General features: G+C 41.5%; 1 protein-coding gene across 1 annotated transcript in view; it reads left to right on the forward strand.

Annotated features, from left to right (window-relative positions):
- arl5a (ADP-ribosylation factor-like 5A) overlaps positions 1–22172 on the forward strand; it is a 70581-nt gene extending 48409 nt beyond the window's left edge. Inside the window, exons 5-6 of the mRNA XM_070875300.1 lie at positions 16300–16451; positions 18383–22172. Coding sequence (XP_070731401.1) covers positions 16300–16451; positions 18383–18431 — 201 coding nt within the window. The 3' untranslated portion in view covers positions 18432–22172. The remainder of the gene's footprint in view (positions 1–16299; positions 16452–18382) is intronic.
- Positions 22173–25594: the final 3422 nt, after the last annotated feature.

The raw sequence follows: 25594 nt of genomic DNA on the forward strand, positions 1-25594 counted from the left end.
TGCAGTGAGACCAACTCGCTAAACGTGCTCTTCACGTCATTCTCAGCATCGTGCATGCTCCAGAGTGAATCCACCTGCTGCTCCAGTGCCGCACTGCAGTCTGTCAGGAGTTGCAGCATGATACACTTCCTGCACATGTAGTCGTCAGTTTCCACATAGCACAGGAGGAGCATGACACGTGTCCGAGCTCTCCTGCCATGTCTTAACCCCTAGATTAACTTAATTTGGCACCAACAATGATAAAGATTACCTACTGATAAAGAAAAGAAAAACTACTCACCAATCATTTACCCCTTGGCTGTCACGTCACGCTTCGATTCCTTTCTACTTTTTTGCCTTCTGCCGCTGTACCAGCTGGCCTTCTCGACATCCTGCTCCGCACCCTCGAACTCCCCACTGGCTGCTCGACGACGCTGGGCCTTTTGTAGGCCTCCTCGACGACCTGCTCTGCCTCCTTGACCACCCCGCTGGCGGCTCGATGATGCTGGGCTTTTTGTAAGCCGCCTTGACGTCCCGCTCCACCTCCTCGAACTCCCCGCTATCTGCTCGACGACTGTTGGGCCTTTTGTGGGCCTCTTCGATGTCCCGCTCCGCCGCCTTGAACTCCCTGCTGGCTGCTCGGTGACGCTGGGCCTTTTGTAGGTTTCCTCGACGTCCCGCTCCGCCTCCTCAAACTCATTACTGCACAACCCTAAAATTTCACGGGGTTGGGGGTAATATATTAGTATGGATAGATGATTGGCGAACAGAGAACAGAGTGTTGGGATAAATGGTTCATTCTCTGGTTGGCAACCAGTAGCTAGTGGGGTGCTGCAGGGATCAGTTCTGCGACCCCAACTATTTGCAAGCTATATTAACGACTTGGAAGAAAGGACTGAGTGTAACGTAGCCAAGTTTGCTGATGATACAAAGATGAGAGGAAAAGCAATGTGTGGGGAGGACATATAAATCTGCAAAAGGACATAAACAGGCTAAGTGAGTGGGTAAAAATTTGGCAGCTGAAGTATAATGTTGGAAAGTGTGAGGTCATGCACTTTGGCAGAAAAAATCAAAGAGCATGTTATTATTTAAATGGAGAAAGATTGCAAAGTGCTGCACTACTGCGGGACCTGGGGGTATTTGTGCATGAAGCACAAAAGGTTAATATGCAGGTACAGCAAGTGATCAGGAAGGCCAATGGAATTTTGGCCTTTATTGCAAAGGGAGTGGAGTATAAAAGCAGGAAAGTCTTGTTACAGCTATATAAGGTATTGGTGAGGCCACACCTGGAATACTGCATGCAGTTTTGATTTCCATATTTACGAAAAGATATACTTGCTTTGGAGGCAGTTCAGAGAAGGTTCACTAGGTTGATTCTGGGGATGAGGGGGTTGACTTATGAGGAAACAGGTGCAGGAGCAGGCCATTCGGCCCTTTGAGCCTGCACCGCCATTCAATAAGATCATGACTGATCATTCAACCTCAGTACCCCTTTCCTGCTTTCTCTCCATACCCCTTGATCCCTTTGGCTGTAAGGGCCATATCTAACTCCCTTTTGAATATATCTAACGAACTGGCATCAACAACTTTCTGCGGTGGAGAATTCCACAGGTTAACCAAAGGTTGAGTAGGTTGGGCCTTTACTCATTGGAATTCAGAAGAATGAGAGGTGATCTTATCGAAACGTATAAGATTATGAGGGAGCTTGACAAGGTGGATGCAGAGAGGATGTTTCCACTGATGGAGGAGACTAGACCTAGAGGGCACGATCTTCGAATAAGGGGCCGCCCATTTAAAACAGAGATGAGAAGAAATTTCTTCTGAGGTTTGTAAGTCTGTGGAATTCGCTGCCTCAGAGCTGTGGAAGCTGGGACATTGAATAAATTTAAGACAGAAATAGACAGTTTCTTAAACGATAAGGGGTTATGGGGAGCGGGCAGGGAAGTGGAGCTGAGTCCATGATCAGATCAGCCATGATCTTATTGAATGGCGGAGCAGGCTCGAGGGACCGTATGGCCTACTACTGTTCCTATTTCTTATGTTCTTATGTTCTTATTACACAGTACCAGATCTAAGATAGCCTGCTCCCTAGTTGGTTCCGTACTAGTGGGGTGCCGCAGTGAGTAGTAGGGTGCCGCAGTGAGTAGTAGGGTACCGCAGGGCTCAGTGCTGGGACCCCAGCTATTTACAACATACATCAATGATTTGGATGAAGGAATTGAGTGTAATATCTCCAAGTTTGCAGATGACACTAAGCTGGGTGGCGGTGTGAGCTGTGAGGAGGATGATAAGAGGCTGCAAGGTGACTTGGGATAGGTTAGGTGAGTGGGCAAATGCATGGCAGATGCAGTATAATGTGGATAAATGTGAGGTTATCCACTTTGGTGGCAAAAATATGAAGGCAGAATATTATCTGAATGGCGACAGATTAGGAAAAGGGGAGGGTGCAACGAGACCTGGGTGTCATGGTACATCAGTCATTGAAATTTGGCATGCAGGTACAGTAGGCGGTAAAGAAGGCAAATGGCATGTTGGCCTTCATAGCTAGGGGATTTGAGTATAGGAACAGGGTGGTCTTAACACAGTTGTACAGGGCCTTGGTGAGGCCTCACCTGGAATATTGTGTTCAGTTTTTGTCTCCTAATCTGAGGAAGGACGTTCTTGCTATTGAGGGAGTGCAGCGAAGGTTCACCAGACTGATTCCCAGGATGGCGGGACTGACGTATGAGGAGAGACTGGATCGACTGGGCCTGTGTTCACTGGAGTTTAGAAGAATGAGAGGGGATCTCATAGAAACATATAAAATTCTGACGGGACTGGACAGGTCAGATGCAGGAAGAATATTCCCGATGTTGGGGAAGTCCAGAACCAGTCTTAAGGATAAGGGGTAACCCATTTAGGACCGAGATGAGGAGAAACTTCTTTACTCAGAGTTGTTAACCTGTGGAATTCTCTGCCGCAGAGAGTTGTTGATGCCAGTTGATTAGATATATTCAAGAAGGAGTTAGATATGGCTCTGACAGCTAAAGGGATCAAGGGGTATGGAGAGAAAGCAGGAAAGGGATACTGAAGTGAATGATCAGCCATGATCTTATTGAATGGTGGTGCAGACTCGAAGGGCCGAATGGCCTACTCCTGCGCCTATTTTTTATATTTCTAAATTACGTAGTGTTCAAGGAACCTGTCACGCTGCACTCTTATGAACTCTTTTTCAAGGCTACCTTGGTCAATTTGATTTGTCCAATCAACATGAAGATTGAAATCACCCATGATTATTGCTATTCCTTTTTTACAAGCCTCCATTATTTATTGATTTAAACTCCGTCCAACAGTGTAGCTACTGTTAGGGGGCCGATATACTGTGCCCACCAGTGACGTCTTCCCCTTATTATTCCTTATCTCCACCCAAACTGATTCTACATTTTGATCTTCTGAGCCAGTATCATTTCTCACTACTGCACTGATCTCATCTTTTATTTACAGAGCTACCCCATCTCCTTTTCCTTTCTGTCTGTCGTTCCGAATTGTCAAGCATCCCGGAATATTTCGTTCCCAGCCTTGGTCACCTTGCAACCACGTCTCTGTAATGGCTATCAGATCGTACCCATTTGTATCTATTTGTGCCGTCAACTCATCTATTTTGTTACGAATGCTGCGTGCCTTCAGATACAGAACTTTTAATTCTTTTTTAACCATTTTTTTCCTGCTTTGACCCCACTTTCTGATGCACTCTTATTTTTATACATTCTGTCCCTTCCTGTCATGCTTAGGTTATCATTTCCCCTAGTGCTATCCTGCTCTATTACTTTCTCCTTGCTCTTTGACTTTTTAAATTTCCGCTCACCGGAGGCCTCGCACCACCCCCCCCCCCCCCCCCCCGACTAATTATTTTAAAGCCCGAGCTAGTAATTCGATTCGCCAGGGCACTAGTCCCAGCATGGTTCAAGTGAAGCCCATCCCAATGGAACAGCTCCCTCTTACCCCAGTACTGATGCCAGTGCTCCATGAACCGAAACCCATTTCTCCCACACCAGTCATTGAGCCACGCATTCATTTATCTGATCTTATGTATCCTTGCAAATTTGCCCGTGGCTCAGATAGTAATCCAGAGATTATTACCTTTATGGTTTTTGCTGTTTAATTTAGCCCCGACCTGCTCATACTCCCTCAGCAGAACCTCTTTCTTTCTTCTACCTATGTCATTGGTACCTACATGAACCACAGCAACTGGATCTTCCCCCTCCCATTCCAAGTACTTCTGCAGCCAAGAGGACATGTCCTTAACCCTGGCATCGGGCAAGCTCTTGGTCTTGGCTGCAGAGAATAGTATCTATCCCCCGAGTGATACTATCCCCAACAACTACAACATTTCTTTTTACTCCCCCCACTTGAATGGCCCCCTGTACCACGGTGCTGTCGTCAGTTTGCTCGGACTCCAGCTCATCAACACGGAGCCAAGGTTCCTCGAGCTGCAGACACTTACTGCAGATGTGATCGCGGTGGACCTCAATGGGGTCAACCAGTTCCCACATGCATCAGTAGTGACGCATTGGCTGCCCTGCCTTCTCTAATGTATTTAATTCATTCATTAAGTTTTGAACATTTAGTATTTAATCCCGGCTCTTAAATTAAATCAATACCCAAGAACAAGAGAGAAAAACTCACCAACCAATCACTTCCTTGCTTTCCTGTGACATCACGTGTTGATTCTTTATACTACTTATCCCTTGCTGCTGCAGGGATAGCTGTTTACTGCTGGGTTGCTGCTCTCGTGCCCTTTTTATCTCTGCACCTGATCTCCAATCTCACGCTGTTTACTTCAAAAAAAATCAATACTTCATTGGCTGTGACGAGCTGAGAGACTGTCGAAGGTCCTGAAAGAAGTTCTTTATTATAATTAAAGAGAAAATAGTGCAGCAAATTCAAAAATGCAATTTAATTTCCTTTGGACTATCCTTCCAGTGGTTATGAACATTATAAATGCAAGTTCTTAAGATTTTATTTAATCTTGTACTTCCACAGGATGTCCTAAAGCGCTTTGCTTCCAATTAATTACCTTGGATGTTTAGCTACAGTTATATAGGTAAACATGGCTGCCAATTTGTGCACACCAAGAGCTCACAAGCAACAACTAGCATGAATGACCAATTGAGAGAGAATTTATTGGCCATGGCTCTAGGAAGGCTCCAAGTTCCTCTTGGAATTGTGCTATTAGATATTTTACATTCATCTGAACCACAGGGTGACTCAATTTAATGTCTCATTCAATAGATTTCATCTCTGACAATGCAGCGTTCCTTCAGTACTGCATTTGTATCAGCCAAGGTTCACAGTACTCAAATCCTGGAGTAGGACTTTAATCTACAAACTCCTGACTCTTGTGAATATTCTGAGCCGACACTATTTTATTAAGTTTATTCTTAATTCGAAGTTGCTTAATTCAAATTATTATTCACTTTTTTAGCACTAAATCCCAACATTGCCTAATTCGATTTCCTTGTGGAAAAAAATTATTGCAAATCATCAGGTGCAGTAGACCTGCCAACAAAATTTCAAGACTAATATATGGAGAGAAATGTTCAATGTTGAAATTACTAATTGTGATTGAATTGTGCATACATTTACTGCTAAGTAGTGATCTAGATTATCTGGATCCTAAAATACACAGTGAGTTCACTACAGTCCTAAATAAGTGTTGGCATCAATTAAGTCTAATTTTAACATATATAAATAGTGTTAGGTTTTAATATGTTCCCTGAAGGTTCAAAGTTACAAATAAGGTTTGTTCTACCGTTTTGCTTTTTGAGGGGGGGGGCGAAGACGAGAGAACTCGGAAAGGGAGCAGCATGATGCTGGTTTTGGCCCATCAAGCCCCATGTGAGATGCTCATAAATACCGAGTGTCGAGTTAGTTAATTTTTTTTGGTCTCTGAACATTTGAACTTTAGTTGTCTTTTTAACTTGTTATATGCGCATATTTTGGAATGAAACTGCATCTTGGCACAGCAATAGTGTTTTTTTAAATTAACTTGAATGTTTCATATCTTAGATCTTGTGCAGGTTTAATGATATATTGCATCTAGTTGAATAAATCCTGCAAATACATGAGTCTCTGAGATATTTTAAGGATTGGTACGCTGCGACATAGGCCAAGAGGTTCCTCATCGGTTCCTCGCTCAGCCACCGTAATTTCACCAGAAATACGGCAGAAATTGGTTTACGTACATCAACAGGGTTTCCGCTACACTTCTGGAAGTGATCTCCCTATCTCTCTAATCTCCTACAGCCTCACAATCCCCCTGAGATGTCTGCGCTCCTCAAATTCTGCCTTCTTGAGCATCCCTGATTATAACTGCTCAACCATTGGTGGCCATGCCTTCAGCTGCTTAGGCCCTAAGCTCTGGAACATACTCCCTAAATCTCTCTGCCTCTCTTTCCTCCTTTAAGACGCTCCTTAAAACCTACCTGTTTGAGCAAGCTTTTGGTCATTTGCCATAATTTCCTCTTGTGTGGCTTGGTGTCTGTTAGCGTTAGTGTTTTCTCAGAAGAATCACTCAACACTCAGAGTCGGTTCCAATGCTGATGCGGCCTTTATTACGCTTAGCGGGGAGGAAATCACAAGACTGAGTCCAGGCTTCTCTCCACAGAACAAAGGGTTACATTCACTTTTATATGTTTCACAACAGTTACAAACAGTTTACTACAGTTACACAGCCCATCACGGCTGGACACAAGCCAATCACAACGATTATAGATTACATATAGGTTCTTTTAACCCAATAGAATTCCCCTTATGTCTCAGGAACCATGTGTTCGTCTCTTGTCAGCTTGGGCTGATTGATATAGGTTCTCTCAGTAGTTCTTCTTGGAGAAATAATTAGTTTATAACCTTGTTTACAGGAGATGGGTTCTCTTATCTCTTTCTTCCTGGGGAATTAATTGGTTTATGGCCTTGAATACGGGAGATGGGTTCTCTCCTCATTATTCTTATCCTGCATCCAAGGCATTCCTATAGTGGGCCTCACAGGGTTATTGCTCGGTCATTGAACATTCAACAGTTCACAGCTTGACTACCTGATTTCCCATCATGCCTGGGCAGCCATTTTATGTGTGGCCACTTTAAACTTATATGCGTTTAGATATATCTAGCAGGTGCCTACTGCCTAGTATTCTGGTATATTCTAAAGGTGCCTACCTCCTACAACAGTGTCAAATTTATTTGTTTTGTCTTGTAACACTCCTGAGAAGCGCCTTGGGACGTTGTACTATGTTAAAGGTGCTATACAGGTAGAGCGAACGAGGCCGTTCCGGAATTCGGGTATTTCCAGATTTCGGAGCGTCATTCCGACGTCCCGAGTCTGGAAGCGCCCGGGCCGAGGTTCGGGTATTTCCGGATTTTGCAACATCTTTCGACATCCCGAATCTGGAAACGCCTGGGCCAAGGTACCCGCGAGGCTGAGAGCTACATGGATAGCACGGTTCAGGAGGTGATTACCCTGCAGCTTAAAGCGTGCAGGCAGAAGGGGAGTGGATGAACACCAGACCGAGGAAGAACGCTAGGCAGGTAGTGCAGGAGTTCCTACCCTCCCCACTCCCCCCGAGTCCATATCACTTTCCAATCGAAGTTCTCTTTTGAGCACCGGTGAGGGTGATGGTGCCTCTGGGGAGTGTAGCCAGAGCCAAGTCCAAGGCATCACGGATGGCTCAGCTGCACAAGGGGGAGGGACAAAGAATAAAAAATGTACAGTGGTATGGGATTCAATAGTTAGGGGAATAGAGGGGTGTTTCTGCAACCATAGATGTGACTCCAGGATGGTATGGTGCCTCCCTGATGCCAGGGTCAAGGATGTCACAGAGCGGACTCAGGCTATTCTGGGGGGAGAGGGTGAACAGCCAGAGGTCGTGATCCATATCGAAAGAGGGATGAGGTCCAGCAGGCAGAATTTCAGGAGCTAGTAGAAATATTAAAGAGTAGGACCTCAAAGGTAGTAATCTCCAGGTTACCACCGGTGCCACGTACTAATGAGTACAACAATAGAAGGATAGAGAGGATGAACGCGTGGCTGGAGAGTTGGTGCAGGAGGCAGGGCTTTAAATTCTTGAGGCATTGGGACTGCCTCTGGGGGAAATGGGACCTGTACAAACCGGACGGGTTGCACCTCAATAGCGCCGGGACCAGTATCCTCGTGGGAAGTTTTGCTAGTGCTTTTAGGGAGAGTTTAAACTAGCTTGGCAGAGGGATGGGAACCTGAGAATAAATTCAATAGGGAAGGAAGTAAAGCTAACATTGTAGAAAGTGAATTTTTAAGACAGGAAACAAGGGTTAGTAAGTAGTAATCAAGGAGGTCCTGTACTAAATGGTATATACTTCAATGCAAGGAGTATAGCGAATAAGGCGGATGAGCTGAGAGCACAGTTGGACACTTGGGAGTATGACATTATAGCCATTACAGAGACATGGCTGAAAGAGGTGCAGGTTTGGCAGCTCAATATTCCTGGCTACAGGATTTTTATACCGGAAAGAGAGGGGTTAAAAATTGAGGGGTGGAGGGGGGGGCGTGGTATTGATTAAAGAAACTATTACAGCTGTGAGAAGGGATGATATGCTAGAGGGATCATCACATGAGGCCATATGGGTCAAACTGCAAAATAAAAAAGGGGCGATCACACTGCTGGGCATGTATTATAGACCCCCAAACAGAGGGAGGGTGATACAAGAGCAAATATGTAGGGAAATTTCTGTGAAGTCCAAAAACCATAGGGTAGTAATAGTAGGGGATTTCAACTATCCTAATATTAATTGGGACAAATATAGTGTGAAGGGTATAGAGAGTGCGGAATTCCTAAAATGCATTCAAGAGAACTTTTTTAGTCAGTATGTAACAAGCCCAACTCGGGAGGGGGTGGTTCTGGATTTAGTTTTGGGGAATGAAGTTGGGCAGGTGGAAGGGGTATCAGAGGGAGAGCACTTGGGTGCCAGTGACAATAATTCAGTCAGATTCAAGGTAGTTATGGGTAAGGACACGTTAGACCAAGAATAAAAGTCCCAAATTGGGGAAAAGCTAACTTTGTTAAGTTGAGAAGTGATTTGGCCACAGTGGACCGGAAACGGCTACTTGAAGGTAAATCAGTGTCTGAACAGTGGGAGGCATTCAAGGAGGAGATTCGGAAGGCTCAGGCCAAACATGTGCCCTTAAAGAAAAAGGGTGCGAATAACAATTTTAGAGCCCCCTGGATGTCTAGGGACCTACAGGGGAGGAGAAAGGGTTGCTTATGTCATATACCGATGGCTAAATACTGTAGAATCTATGGAGAAATATAGGAAGTTCAAAGGTGAAATTAAGAATATTCGGAATACTAAGAGAGCATGAAAAATTCTTGGCAAGTAAAATCAAGGAAAACCCAAAGATGTTCCATTGATATATTACGAACAAGAGGATAACTAAAGAAAGGGTAGTGCCTATTAAAGACCATGAGGGGGGAGGTGGAAGATGTGAATATGCTTCTTAATTAATACTTTGCGTCTGTTTTCACAAAGGAAAGGGGCAATATAGATACTGCTATCAAGGATGAGTGTGAAACTCTGGATGAAATAAACATAGTGAGAGGAAGTATTAAGGCTTTTGGCAGCTGTGACAGTGGTAAGTTCCCAGATCCGGATGAGATGCATCCCAGGTTGTTGAGCAAAGCGAAAGAGGAAATAGCAGAGGCTTTGACCATCATTTTCCTGTCCTCTTTGGATTCAGGCCTGGGGCTGGAGGACTGCTAATGTTTAAGAAGGGAGAAAGGGATAGGCTGAGTAATTACAGGCCTGTCAGCCTAACCTCAGTGGTGGGAAAATTATTGGAAAAATCCTGAAGGACAGGATAAATCTACATTTAAAAAATCAAGGATTAATCGGGGATAGTCGGCAAGGATTTGTGAAACATAGAAACATAGAAACATAGAAAATAGTTGCAGGAGTAGGCCATTCGGCCCTTCTAGCCTGCACCGCCATTCAATGAGTTCATGGCTGAACATTCAACTTCAGTACCCCATTCCTGCTTTCTCGCCATACCCCTTGATCCCCCTAGCAGTAAGGACCTCATCTAACTCCTTTTTGAATATATTTAGTGAATTGGCCTCAACAACTTTCTGTGGTCGAGAATTCCACAGGTTCACCACTCTCTGGGTGAAGAAGTTCCTCCGCATCTCGGTCCTAAATGGCTTACCCCTTATCCTTAGACTGTGACCCCTGGTTCTGGACTTCCCCAACATTGGGAACATTCTTCCTGCATCTAACCTGTCTAACCCCGTCAGAATTTTATATGTTTCTATGAGGTCCCCTCTCATTCTTCTGAACTCCAGTGAATACAAGCCCAGTTGATCCAGTCTTTCTTGATAGGTCAGTCCCGCCATCCCGGGAATCAGTCTGGTGAACCTTCGCTGCACTCCCTCAATAGCAAGAATGTCCTTCCTCAGGTTAGGAGACCAAAACTGTACACAATACTCCAGGTGTGGCCTCACCAATGCCCTGTACAACTGTAGCAACACCTCCCTGCCCCTGTACTCGAATCCCCTTGCTATGAAGGGAAGATCGTGTTTGACTAACCTGATTGAATTTTTCAAGGAGGTAACCAGGAGGGTTGATGAGGGTAGTGCATATGATGTAGTGTATATGGACTTTAGCAAAGCTTTTGATGAGTTCCCACATGGCAGACTAGTCACAAAGGTAAAAACCCATGGGATCCAAAATTAGCTTGGAGATTGGAAGCAAAGGGTAATGGTTTATGGATGTTTTTGTGACTGGAAGGATGTTTCCAGTGGGGTTCCGCAGGGCTCAGTACTGGGTTCCTTGCTTTTTGTGGTATATATCAATGATCTAGATTTGAATATTGGGGGTATGAATATGAAGTTTGCAGATAACACTATAATTGGCTGTATAGTTAATAATGAAGAGGAAAGTCATGGACTGCAGGAAGATATCAATCTACTGGTCAGGTGGGCAGAACATAGAAACATAGAAAATAGGTGCAGGAGTAAGCCATTCGGCCCTTCGAGCCTGCACCACCATTCAATAAGATCATGGCTGATCATTCATCTCAGTATACCTTTCCTGCTTTCTTTCCATACCCCTTGATCCCTTTAGCTGTAAGGGCCATATCTAATTCCCTCTTGCATATATCCAATGAGCAGGCATCAACAACTCTCTGTGGTAGAGAATTCCACAGGTTAACAACTCTGTGAAGAAGTTTCTCCTCATCTCAGTCCTAAATGGCTTACCTCTTATCCTTAGACTGTGTCCCCTGGCTCTGGACTTCCCCAACATCGGGAACATTCTTCCTGCATCTAACCTGTCCAGTCCCGTCAGAATTTTATATGTTTCTATGAAATCCTCTCTCATCCTTCTAAACTCCAGTGAATACAGGCCCAGTCGATCCAGTCTTTCCTCATATGTCAGTCCTGCCATCCCGGGAATCAGTCTGGTGAAACTTCGCTGCACTCCCTCAATAGCAAGAAAGTCCTTCCTCAGATTAGGAGACAAAAACTGAACACAATATTCCAGGTTAGGCCTCACCCAGGCCCTGTACAACTGCAGTAAGACCACCCTGCTCCTATACTCAAACCCCCTAGCTATGAAAGCCAACATACCATTTGCTTTCTTCACCACCTGCTGTACCTGCATGCCAACTTTCAATGACTGATGTACCATGACACCCAGGTCTCGTTGCACCTCCCCTTTTCCTAATCTGTCGCCATTCAGATAATATTCTGCCTTCGTGTTTTTGGAACCAAAGTGGATAACCTCACATTTATCCACATTATACTGCATCTGCCATGCTTTTGCCCACACACCTAACCTGTCTTAAGTCACCCTGCAGCCTCTTAGCATCCTCCTCACAGCTTACACCGCCACTCAGCTTAGTGTCATCTGCAAACTTGGAGATATTACACTCAATTCCTTCATCTAAATCATTGATGTATATTGTAAATAGCTGGGGTCCCAGCACTGAGCCCTGCGGCACTCCACTAGTCACTGCCTACCGTTCCGAAAAGGACCCGTTTATCCCAACTCTGCTTCCTGTCTGCCAACCAGTTCTCTCCACGTCAGTACATTAACCCCAATGCCATATGCTTTAATTTTGCACACCAATCTCTTGTGTGGGACCTTGTCAAAAACCTTTTGAAAGTCCAAATACACCACATCCACTGGTTCTCCCTTGTCCACTCTACTAGTTACATCCTCAAAAAATTCTTGAAGATTTGTCAAGCATGATTTCCCTTTCATGCTGACTTGGACCGATCCTGTCACTGTTTTCAAAATGCGCTGCTATTTCATCATTAATAATTGATTCCAACATTTTCCCTACTACTGATGTCAGGCTAAGCGGTCAATAATTACCCATTTTCTCTCTCCCTTTTTTAAAAAGTGGTGTTACATTAGCTACCCTCCAGTCGATCGGAACTGATCCAGAGTCGATAGACTATTGGAAAATGATCACCATTTCTAGAGCCACTTCCTTAAGTACTCTGGGATGCAGACTATCAGGCCCTGGGGATTTATCGGCCATCAATTTCCCTAACACAATTTCCCGTATAATAAGGATTTCCTTCAGTTCCTCCCCCTCGGTCTCCTAGTATTTCCGGAAGGTTAATTGTATCTTCCTTCGTGAAGACAGAACCAAAGTATTTGTTGAACTGGTCTGCCATTTCTTTGTTCCCCATTATAAATTCACCTGAATCTGACTGCAAGGGACCTACATTTGTTTTCACTAATCTTTTTCTCTTCACATATCTATAGATGCTTTTGTAGTCAGTTTTTATGTTCCCAACAAGCTTCCTCTCATACTGTATTTTCCCCCTCCTAATTAAACATTGGCAAATGGAATTTAGCTTGGAGAAGGGGAGGGAGGGCTAATAAGGAAAGGGTATACACATTAAATGGTAGGCCACTTAGAAGTGTAGATGAACAAAGGGACTTTGGAGTGCTTATCCACAGATCCCTAAAAGCAGCAGACCAGGTGGTTAAGAAGGCATATGGAATGCTTGCCTTTATTGTCCGAGGCATAGAATACAAGAGCAGGGAGGTTATACTTAAATTGTATAATACACTGGTTAGGCCACAGCTGGAATACTGCGTGCAGTTCTGGTCGCCATATTATAGGAAGGCCGTGATTCCACTGGAGACGGTGCAGAGGAGATTTAGGAGGATGCTGCCTGGAATGGAGAATCTTAGCTATGAGGACAGATTGGATAGGTTGGGTTTGTTCTCCTTGGAACAGAGGAGGCTGAGGGAAGACCTCATTGAGGTGTATAAAATTTTGAGGAGCCTGGATATAGTGGATAGCAAGGGCCTATTTCCCTTGATGGGGCCAATTACGAGGGAGCATAGGTTTAGGGTGGTTGGTAGAAGCCTTAGAGGGGATTTGAGGGGAAGCTTCTTCCCGCTGAGGTTTGTGGGGCTCTGGAACTCGCTGCCTGGAAGGGTGGTGGAGGCAGAAACTCTCATCGTATTTAAAAGGTGCTTGGATGTGCACTTTTAAGTGCCATAACCTGCAGAGTTAAGGACCTAGAGCTGGTAATTGGGATTAGATTGGATGAGGTAAGTACTTCAGGGAATCTAATATGGCCAGAGTGATCTGGACTAGTTTCGATTGCCTGGATGGGTCAGAGAGGAATTTTCCCAGATTTTTTTCCCCAATTGGCTTGGGGTTTTTCATCTGTTTTTTTGCCTTTTACAAGAGATCGATTGGCTCCGGGTGGGTGGAGTGTAAAATGTTGCGATACATGGGGTATTGCTGGTTGTATGCGGTGGACTGGTTGGGCCGGATGCTCTTTACCTGTCCGCCATTGTTCATTGGTTTATATGTAACCTTCAGGATTGCTGACCGAGGGTTGTGTGGCTCTGTCGGCCGGCGCGGACACGATTGGCTGAAAATTTCTATGTTTCTATATTTCAACCTGTATAAATACAAGTTGTTGTTGTTGTAAAGTTATGGGATGGCGCAGGAGTAATTTTGAGGGATCCCCCACCCATAATTTTGATTTTGCACGCATGGAAAATTCTTAAAATAATTGTGAAGAATTGAACACCAAAGAATCAAAAATGGTCAGTTTTGGTTTTGGGTCGTTGTGCACCAGGTGGCAAATTAAGTGCTAGTCTTCTGAAAACAGCTTTTCTGGGTTAAAAACCTGAAATAAAAATAAAAATAATTCTGCAATGGTCTCGGCTGTTCAAAAATGGGTGAAGGGTTTAGTTGAAGTAAGTAATGCTAATTGTTCCTCAAAAAACTATTTGAAAGAAGAAAATTTGATTTGCTTCAAGAAGGGAAATAAAGCTGATTTTATCTGAATTTCAAATGAATGCCATTTGTTCACTACTGGCTGAGCTGATTGTTATTGGCATAGCTGATCTTTGTTGAATCAGTCAAGCCTGACTTTATTCAGTAGAATTATTTCAAAGTCAAAAATCCTAACAACTGCCTGCAGCTGTTTTCTTAACTTTTATTAAAGCAATACTCAGTCGTTGATGGATTTTACTTCTGTGTGAATTGAGTGCAGTGCTCAAAGGCTATTTGGTGTCAGCTTGGCTGAGTTGACAGCACTCTTACCTCTGAGTCATATGATTGCAGTTTTGAGCACATAAATTAGTCCAGCGCTTGAGTGCAACACTGAGGGAATGCCGCATTTTCAGAAGTTCAATCGTTCGGATCAGACATGAAGCAAAGTTGTACATGACTGAATGTTAAACAATCCATGACAATGTTTGAAAATCTACACCGTATCCTCCTGCTGTCCCGCCTTCATTCCTCCTCTAACCAACACCGCCGAAACACTCTTTTATTCAGCTCATTTCTGTTTTGGAGGGCTTTGCTCTGTGGAAAATGGTTGCTGCCTTAATCTACATAGAATTTAGCACACTGAAGCAGGCCGTTTGGCCCGAATCGTCTGTGTTGATATTGATCCTCCGCATGAGCAGTAGTCCTAATCCCCTGTGTCTACCCTTTATTCCCCATTACCTTCAACCACCTATCTAACCTATTCTTAAATGTTGATATGGTCTCTGCTTCAAGCACTAACTCAGGTCATGCATGCCACAGCCTAACAACACTATGTATAAAAAAAATGTTTCATCTCTCTGTTGTAAATCTCTTACATTAATTTTGTGGCTGTGTCTAGACCCCTCAGTCACTGGAAATGGTCTGTTTCTCTCTACTCTGCCCATGCTTTCATAATTTTAAATACCTCTATCATGTTACCCAATAATCTCTCTCCTTAGAAAATAGGCCCAATTTGTCTTTGTATTTGTATTTCCTCATACGCAGGAGTATCCGAGTGAATTTGTGCTGTGCCCTCACTTATTGCTTCAACATCCTTCCTATAGTACAGAGTGCAAGACTACACACAGTACTTCAACTGTCCTCTTAGGTTTTTTGTACATTCATATTATATGCCTTTACTTAAGTCACTGAATTTCAAAGTGCTATCCAAATGCAAGGCCTTTTGTTCATTGTGCACTATAGGCTATTTAAGATGGTGACTTCTGTGGGGTTTTTCATTTCTGTCCACAATAATTTTTACATGGTGAAGTGGAATTCTGTATGTATACTTGGATGAACATACAATGATCCATTTCCCAGCAACTAGTTTTTAATGTTACGAGAGCAGACAGGATAATGGGTTCTCTCCAAACATTAATAACATTCCATACTAAGTTCAAAAAAAGTATCCTCAAGATCTTATGCGTGCTGTGCAGAAACTGAGCTGTGGACTATTTCAGCGTTGGCCAGCAGCTGGAGTCTGTTAAAGCAGCAAACAGAGTAATAAAATTTGATCTCCTTTCAGGCTTTTAAGAAGATTTTTTGATGGATCAGACACAACATTTTGACTCTTTGTTATTTGATAAGAATTAGAGCTGATTCTAGGACAGAGGTGTTTGTATTGAGAGTATAACCCTACTCAGCATGAACACTTCCCTTGCATCTACTTTTAACCATAATTTTGATGCAACGGTGAACTTTTACACATTTGAACAGTTGTCGAATGATCAATATTAAAATATGGCTGCATGTAGAATGACATTATACTGTTTCCTCCCTTTCACCATGCTGACTTCTTGGAGTTGCGTATCAATGAACCAGTGCTATTTCTGCAAAATTATGCTTTTTTCCCACAATAACCATTCCTTGTCGGGAAATGATTTCACAATGCTACTTCCTCAGGGTTTTTGCAGAGCCTGTCCTTAAAAAAAATTAAAGTTTAAAAATCCAGTCTATATGAAGTAATAATATAGGTACAATTTTCTTAAAGAAATAATAATGACTTGTATTTTACAATTCAGGATCTGAAGAGAGCAGGACTGCTGATCTTTGCCAACAAACAAGATGTTAAAGAATGCATGACAGTAGCTGAAATCTCTCAGTACCTTAAATTGACCTCTATCAAAGATCATCAGTGGCATATCCAAGCTTGCTGTGCTCTGACAGGAGAAGGGTGAGTGGTTAGAATTTTAGACTTTAAGGATGTTTTATTACCTTTGGTCAAGTATAATAGGAAAACAAATCTGGCAGTCTGGGATTGACAATCAGTTGACTTTTTAGTGATGCTCAGGTGCTCTAAAGTAATTATATTTTTCTCTTTTTTTTTTTGCTGAGCTTGCAAAGTTGATGTGGAGAGAAGCACATACTTAGCATTAAACATCAAGCACTTCCATGTTGGGTGAAACATAAAGCTCCCCTGCCTCTGTCCTAACAGCACACTTTAACCCCAGCTTCAGAAGAGCAGTGAATTCCATCAGTGAATTTCACACCATGCATATTGTGGCCTCCAAGTAGGATTGCTAATTTAGTGCTGATTAGTATCGTGCTGGTTTTGTTCTATGGGTTCACTGCTAAAATATTGTGCTATACTTAAATTGGTCTTGAGCTTGTATCTGCAGAATTGGTTCCAGCCGGGGAGTGCTTATACTGCCAAACTTGAACTCCAATTCTCCTGCCCAGGTCAGAACTCTGCATGCATACCCATGCACAAAGCTCTTTTCACAGGTGCACAGGAAATCCAAAAGAGATTCCTGAGCACTTTCAAACCCTGTACAGAGTAGAGCTGCACAGTAGCGTCAAAGAAGTTTTGAAAGTGCTCAGGAATCCCTTTTGGATTTCCTGTAAAACTTTAATAATCTGCCTACATTGTATTTAAATATCTGGAGTATATAGACCCAGCTACATACTCTCTCTAACCATTTAATTTCTTACTGCTGGGGAAGAGCTTTGATACTACTTTGCAGTTCTGCTCTGTGCAGTGTCAAACCTTCGCAACGTTAGGCTGTCTCTTGTATGGAGTTTCGAGCAACTTCCCTCGAGTCAGTAGGGCTCTGACTCTTGATTTGTACTGCAACTTCAGCATTGCTGTGTATAAATGCACCTTGAGTAGGTTATTTCACACGGGACCCTTAAGTGGTTTGGGCACCTTGGTTCCTCAATTTACTCTGGATGGAACATGTAAAAATTGCACAGGAAAGATAATATCAACAGAGATGTTCCCATATTTTCCAAAAGCAGTATTTTTAATAAAGTGGGGAGGGTCATAATTCTGCCGCATTCCCTGTTGCCAATTTTTGTGAGCCTTTTTTAGTTTTATTTCCATTAGATATTGAAAAGTGGATGTTTGTGAATTTGTTTTAAAATTTCAAGATTGATTTACTTACAGTAACTGGCAATGAAAATTTTAAAATAGCTAAAATCACAAACTTTTGTTTATATAAGGCAGATGTTATAAGCCTTTATTAATCGATAAACTTTTAAAAATAAAATATCTTTGCCATACCTTTTCCAGCATGCAGAAACTACCTATAAAAAAACGGAGTGACTCCTGCCAACAAACCGGAAGCTGTACAGAATCGTTCTGCGCGTTAATCTAGACATTTCGATGATGTTTCTGCTTGCCCCGCTCCCGGTTCCCGACATTTCAGCCCCACTCCCGGTTCCCGACATTTCAGCCCCACTCCCGGTTCCCCACATTTCAGCCCCGCTCCCTGTTCCCGTTGCCCACCACTTGGGATCATTTAATTTTAATTCTTTTTTCAAACTGAACCTCAACAGTCACTGCAAACGGCTTCACAGCATAGTTTCACCCAACAGTTTTTTTAAAAATCGGAACACCAAAAAAACATTGCAACTGCGCATGCGCAATTACTTCCGGTTCGTTGGCAGCAGTCGCATCCTATAAAACTGAAAGACACCAATGCAGAGGTTTTAAATATTTGCAGATGTTTTGTTGACTTCAGTACCCTTGTTTTGAAGTACACCCTAGTTTGTCTTTTTTTTCCAAAATTGTATGTGTGCGGGACTAACCTTTTAGAATTTGTTTTTGTAATTAAACATGATATTGAACAATATGTGCAGTAAGTGCTCCATTTTTCTTCACAGATTATGTCAAGGATTAGAATGGATGACATCAAGACTTAAGGTCAGATGACCTCCACGGATCAGGATGCACGGACCATTAATATCTAAACTGTATATCTCTACCAGCGGTAACAGCTCCATACTTGCTGGATTTATTGGTATTTATTTTTCAGACTGAATAAAGTTTACTACTTTCACACTTGCTTCAAGTACAAGTTTGGAAAGACCTTCCTTAAGGATCAAGATTGAGTTCAAGACTCTGAATTCAATTGATCATTGTAGCTTTTCTTTTAAAGATGGCTGTGATTAATTGACTTTTTTTTGGAACCAGCACATTCTGCTCAGGGTAGAGTTTTATAGTATTTGGTAAGTATTCGGAGGGGGAGAAAAATAATTTGTATTCCAGCATTATCATATTAATTGCTCGCCACTACCTTCGTTAAATAAAATCAACTATGATCTCAATGGGACAGTGTTGTACTATTTACAACTGAAAACATCCAAGTTCTGGTTGAGCTACCTGTTGCTATTATGATCTGTTTATGGTTGACATCGCTGTGCTCTGAAGAAACACAAATATTATAGCCATATTTCTTTGTTTTTAGAGTGAACAGTATGTTTTATATAATTTTGTCTAATCTATAAAGGAATGCTTTTGAGAATGAGTTGCATGACACAAGGCAGATTGATAGTAAACCCACTAAAAATATTATCAACATTGAACTGGGAAGTTGGTGTACAAGGATTTGTATTTTAAATCGTATTCTGGTTTCTCTCCCAAAACACTATTTCTCCATGTGAAATTCTACCAGGTGTTAAATCATTATGGCCAAGTTGGAAAGTTTTTAATATAATTGCAGAGCTTCTTTCCAGTGAATATTAACAGCTTGGCACAATGAGACTTTGTTTGATCCAGCAATAGCTGAAAGACTGCCGACGTCCTGATTTCATTCTGCTGTATTTTCACCAAAAAAGAAGCCTTGCTTTTAGATTTCGAATTAAAGCTTTTTCTTTAGTTGGATGGGATTTGAAACTATCTTGTTGGTTTGGGCTATACCAAGAATGTCAACCATGGGGCAAAGTTACTTTGTGAAATGTTTTAATATGTCTTAATACAGCATTATTTGAATTTCCAACAAAAAAACGTTTATACTGTGATTTTAAAAACTACATTGCAATATTAAAATACTAGGTTAATTGGGATTGGTTTGGAGATGATATCAGTCGGATCCTAATTATACTCAAATAGAGTGTGGTATTAAGATTTTGCCATATCAGACTGATTATCAACCGATTGCGTATGAAATCAGGACCAAAGTTCACTGCCTTTAGAGTCTGGAATTTGCAGACAATGTGATTCTGCATAAAAGCTTCCTTCAGGGTTGAGTTGCAAAAATACTTGTAATACTGATGGATGTATTTTTTGAAGGGCGGGGCCGGAGGATAGGAAGAGAAATCCCAATCAACTCAACCCCAAATTTTGGCCTTCTTTGGAATACTGTGATGCATAGTTATTGAGTAGATGATCTTGTATTAAACTCCGTATGGGAAATGTAATTTCTGATGTGTTTTATATATATATATATATATATATATATATATTTGTACGTGGCGGCTGTTCTCACTGATACAGACAGATCTATGTTTCTTTCTCTGGAGAACACCCAAGGAAGCTGATCTGTAACTGGCATTCAAGCTGCATTGTTGCATATTTACTACATTATTAAAAAAAACTTACGTGTGCAAATATTCAAGTTTCAGCACTAGAAGAAATTGAAAATGGAAGGAACACCAAGCACATTTTGAAGCAGATGGCTGTATTAAAGGTTTATTTATTCTTCCCCAAAAGTGTTCAATGCACATTTCATTTAATAAAAAATGTTCCAGTTCGCTAAGAAGACACTAAATGTAAAATGATCAGCATTTCTTTGGTACCAGTACATTACTGATTAATGGTTTATGGAATAACAATTGCATTTCAAGTTTGCACAGGGTGAAACTGACTTTTTAATTTTTGCTACAATAGTTTATGAAACCGATTATGTATATTGTGAATGTTGACTTCGTGAAAGCAATCTATGTGATGAGTAAAATTGGATTTCACTCACTCCAAAGTGCTATAATTTGTTTTATGTATCAGAAGAAAAGTAGCATACAGGTGAAATTTATTTTGTTTGCACGTAGAATATCTTAATGAAAAAGCAAACACATATTACACATTTTGATGGCTGCATTCTGGCATCTATTTAAAGTAATTAGTTTACAACAATTTCAGTACTGCATTGTAGTTTGATTTTTCTTTTTGTTCTTGGGATGTGGGCAACATGGACAAGGTAGTATTCAGTGCCCAACCCTATTTCCCCTCGGCTTTGAGTCAACCTGAGCAATGTGTAGCCCAGACTGGGTAGGAGTGGCAGGTTCTCTTTCCTGAGGGACATTATTAAACCAGTTGCAACAATCCAGCAGCTTTTATGATCATGAGGCTTGCAGGGAGCTACAATCAAATCTCGTTAGCCTTTGCACAAGTTTGCAAACCAGAATGTTTCTTTGCAATGGGGTGCCAGAATTCTTTATCCTATTTAGATTTCATAAGAGTGGTCACTGTTTTCTGGCTCATTTTAAAATTGCAAATAGGCCAAATTTCATACTGCCCTTTGACCAACTGATCCTACAGACTGGCCAACTGATCTTTCCTGCAGGCTGTGGAGGCTGGAAACTTTTTAATATAGTACTGTTTTATTTTGGAATAAGATCAAAATATCAAGTTTATTCAAATCTCTGAATTCTTCTGCAATCATGCCAGCCTGATCTGGTATGTTGATCATGCTTGTCAACACATAGATTCTTTTTATTGCAAGATTTGTAGCTTGAAAGTTGACATTCCGAGGGAGATTGATGCCTTCACAGTAGAAGTACAAATGTTTTAAAATAAATCAAATTATTTCGCATGATGAGAATCTCCCACAGAAACCGAAAAGTCTTTGAGGTATTTACTTTTGCAATATTTCATTTTGGGCTAGTTTTATTTGTTAGTGCTTCAAAGTAAAATGCATAGTCAAACAAAACTTTATTGAATGTTTACTTTAAATAAACCAGTATTCTTGGTTGCATGTTTGTACTTAACAAAGCTGACAGGAAAGTAATTTCTCAAGTGTTGTAAAAGTGGTCAAAGTTTAATCACTCATAACCTCAGCCTACTCCTAATTCCAGTTTTTAGCGTGAAGTATAACAAACATGGAATAGTTCTTTCTGTATGTGCTTGTTGGGAGGGAGAAGAAAAATCCATTTGTTACTGGCCAATTGCAACTATAATCAAATTTATTACAAACCATTGGTAATGATCATTACAGTACATCACTTTTGGGTTCCAGATATTGTCTTGATGGCTAATTAGCCCCTGGTGGGTTAGTGTTAATTTTCATCATACGGCGTGTTGCAATTTAAAACTAAATTGCCTGTTCATCTTTCAGTTGTGCATTTCTTTTGTTTAGTAATGTTTTGCTATAAAGTTTCAACATGTTGTAGGCTTCATCTCTAGAACTGCAGGAAAATAGGCCATATTATCAGACTGTAAAAACAGGTGTAGGAGTATCCTTTTGAAGAGGCTATTATTCCAGTATGGAGAAAAGAGGCAATGATGTTTTTGCATTGGCATGCTGTCGATGCAATTTGTCTAATAAATATTTTAGTGAAAACATTGTCTCTCAAGTTTTCTATAAGCGGTTTCTGATCAAGTATCCTGTAATGCACAGAGTACTGTCACAGCTAAAGGAGAAATTTCACCCGTGTGAACTTGCTGACAATCTTTTGAGGAGCTTGGTTCAATTTAATGCAGTGGTTTTAGTATTTTCTGCAGCATGTCCCTGATCTTCCTCTTCTGCACATGCACAAGGTAGGAAGATGACAGATAACTGAAGGCTGTACAAGGGCTGTAACCTGCAGTTACAAGTGGCTTGCATCTTAGGGTCTTGAGAAGTAGCGGCAGGGAGAGTGGATGCATTGGTTGTAATTTACCAAAATTCCCTGGATTCTGGGAATGTCCCAGCAGATTGGAAAACTGCAAATGTAACGCCCCTATTTTTTTTAAAAAAAGGAGGCAGACAAAAAAGGGGAAACTATAGACCAGTTAGCCTAACATCTGTGGTTGGGAAAATGTTGGAGTCCATGATTAAAGAAGCAGTAGCAGGACATTTGGAAAAGCAAAATTCAGTCAAGCAGAGTCAGCATGGATTTATGAAGGGGAAGTCATGTTTGACAAATTTGCTGGAGTTCTTCGAGGATATAACGAGCAGAGTGGATGAAGGGGAACCAGTGGATGTGGTGTATTTGGACTTCCAGAAGGCATTTGACAAGGTGCCACATAAAAGATTACTGCATAAGATAAATGTTCACGGGGTTGGGGTAATATATTAGCATGGATAGAGGATTGGCTAACTAACAGAAAACAGAGAGTCGGGATAAATGGTTCATTCTCTGGTTGGTAACCAGTAACTAGCGGGGTTAATAATCTATATTAACAACTTGGAAGAAGGGACTGAGTGTAACGTAGCCAAGTTTGCTGATGAAACAAAGATGGGAGGAAAAGCAATGTGTGAGGAGGACACACAAAATCTGCAAAAGGACATAGACAAGCTTAGTGAGTGGGCAAAAATTTGGCAGATGGAGTATAATGTTGGAAAGTGTGAGGTCATGCACTTTGGCAGAAAAAAATCAAAAAGCAAGTTATTATTTAAATGGAGAAAGATTGCAAAGTGCCGCAGTAAAGCGGGACCTGGGGGTACTTGTGCATGAAACGCAAAAGGATAGTACGCAGGTACAGCAAGTGATCAGGAAGGCCGATGGTATCTTGGCCTTTATTGCAAAGGAGATGGAGTACAAAAGCAGGAAAGGCTTGCCAAAGCCATATAAGATATTGGTGAGGCCACACCTGGAATACTGCATGCAGTTTTGGTTTCCATATTTACTAAAGGATATACTTGCTTTGGAGGCAGTTCAGAGAAGGTTCACGAGGTTGATTCTGGGGATGAGGGGGTTGACTTATGAGGAAAGGTTAAGTAGGTTGAGCCTCTACTCATTGGACTTCAGAAGAATGAGAGGTGATCTTATCGAAATGTATAAGATTGAGGGGGCTTGACAAGGTGGATGCAGAGAGGATGTTTCCACTGATGGGGGAGTCGAGAACTAGAGGGCATGATCTCAGAATAAGGGGCCGCCCATTTAAAATTGAGATGAGAAATTTCTTCTCTGAGGGTTGTAAATCTGTGGAATTCACTGCCTCAGAGAGCTGTGGAAGCTGGGACATTGAATAAATTTCAGACAGAAATAGACAGTTTCTTAAACGATAAGGTCTTATGGGGAGCGGGTGGGGAAGTGACGCTGAGTCCATGATCAGATCAGCCATTATCTTACTGAATAGCGGAGGAGGCTCCATGGGCCGTATGGCCTACTCCTGTTCCTATTTCTTATGATATGTTTTAAAATAACTCAGATTTATTCCGCATGACAAGATCTTTCTCAGAAACCGAGTAAGTATTTGAGGTATTTACTTTTGCAATATTTTATTTTCGGCTAGTTTTATTTTAAGTTAATGCTTCATAGTAAAATGCATAGTTAAACAAACCCTAAATACTTTATTGAATATTTACTTTTTAAAAAAACTAATATTCTTGGTTGCATATTTGTACTTAACAAAGCTGATGGGAAAGTAATTCCTCAAGTGGCTTGCCCCAGATGTGTCTGAAAAGTGGTCAGAGTTTAATTACTCAGCCATCACAATGTTTTTAAACATTAAAAAAAAAATCTATATCCTAATCTTGGATTGAGATGACTTACAGAAAGTATGAATTTCAAATAGTTTGAACTTCATCTGAACCTTGTTAATCGGTGTGCTTCTAACTAAGATATGTGTAGAAAATTATAGAAGCTTGTTTCCTTATATCTATAATATGTGGTGTCTTTTGGGGAAAAAAAAATACAACTTCTAATTCCAAATACCCCATAAGGATCATGAATGTTGCTGTATTCAAAGCCATTCACAGAAATGTGGTTGTACTCTATTCTAACATTACTGCAGATTTCGCAGAGAATAATTTAGATGGTTAGAAATAAATCTCATGCAAGATTATAGGAAAACCCATTTGTAATCTGTAAATTAGTTGATATCTAATCGAGACCTGGGTGTCATGGTACATCAGTCATTGAAGGTTGGCATGCAGGTACAGTAGGCGGTTAAGAAAGCAAATGGCATGTTGGCCTTCATAGCAAGGGGATTTGAGTACAGGGGCAGGGAGGTGTTACTACAGTTGTGCAGGGCCTTGGTGAGGCCACACCTGGAGTATTGTGTACAGTTTTGGTCTCCTAACTTGAGGAAGGACATTCTTGCTATTGAGGGAGTACAGCGAAGGTTCACCAGACTAATTCCCGGGATGGCGGGACTGACATATCAAGAAAGACTGGGTCAACTGGGCTTGTATTCACTGGAGTTCAGAAGAATGAGAGGGGATCTCATAGAAACGTTTAAAATTCTGACGGGTTTAGACAGGTTAGATGCAGGAAGAATGTTCCCAATGTTGGGGAAGTCCAGAACCAGAGGTCACAGTCTAAGGATAAGGGGTAAGCCATTTAGGACCGAGATGAGGAGAAACTACTTGACTCAGAGAGTGGTGAACCTGTGGAATTCTCTACCACAGAAAGCTGTTGAGGCCAATTCACTAAATATATTCAAAAAGGAGTTAGATGTAGTCCTTACTACTAGGGGGATCAAGGGGTATGGCGAGAAAGCAGGAATGGGCTACTGAAGTTGCATGTTTAGCCATGAACTCATTGAATGGCGGTGCAGGCTCGAAGGGCCGAATGGCCTACTGCGCCTATTTTCTATGTAATCACTTCAATTTATCATGCTGTGATTGTATATCCAGTCAGCAAAGCAGTGATTAAAATCACATCTGCATTAAATGTAGACTTCAGCTAGATTTAATCCAGCAAAACAGCATTATTCTGGATTTGAATTGTTGATAACATATTGCTTAAAGTCTTGCTAGCTTTACTTTTTATAGGTCATCAGCTCAGGTACTTGTATATTGCCTTGCAGAACTCAGAACTTGAAGCCATAAAAAAATGGCCATAATCATCATCTAACATGCAACATTTTGCTGTGTGAACAAAAATAAATATTTTAATCAAGCTCTGCATTTCCTTTTTTTTAATGCTAACTAAAGACATAGATTTGGATTA

The sequence above is a fragment of the Pristiophorus japonicus genome, chromosome 3 (assembly GCF_044704955.1).
Source record: "Pristiophorus japonicus isolate sPriJap1 chromosome 3, sPriJap1.hap1, whole genome shotgun sequence".
NCBI classification, from domain to species: domain Eukaryota; kingdom Metazoa; phylum Chordata; class Chondrichthyes; family Pristiophoridae; genus Pristiophorus; species Pristiophorus japonicus.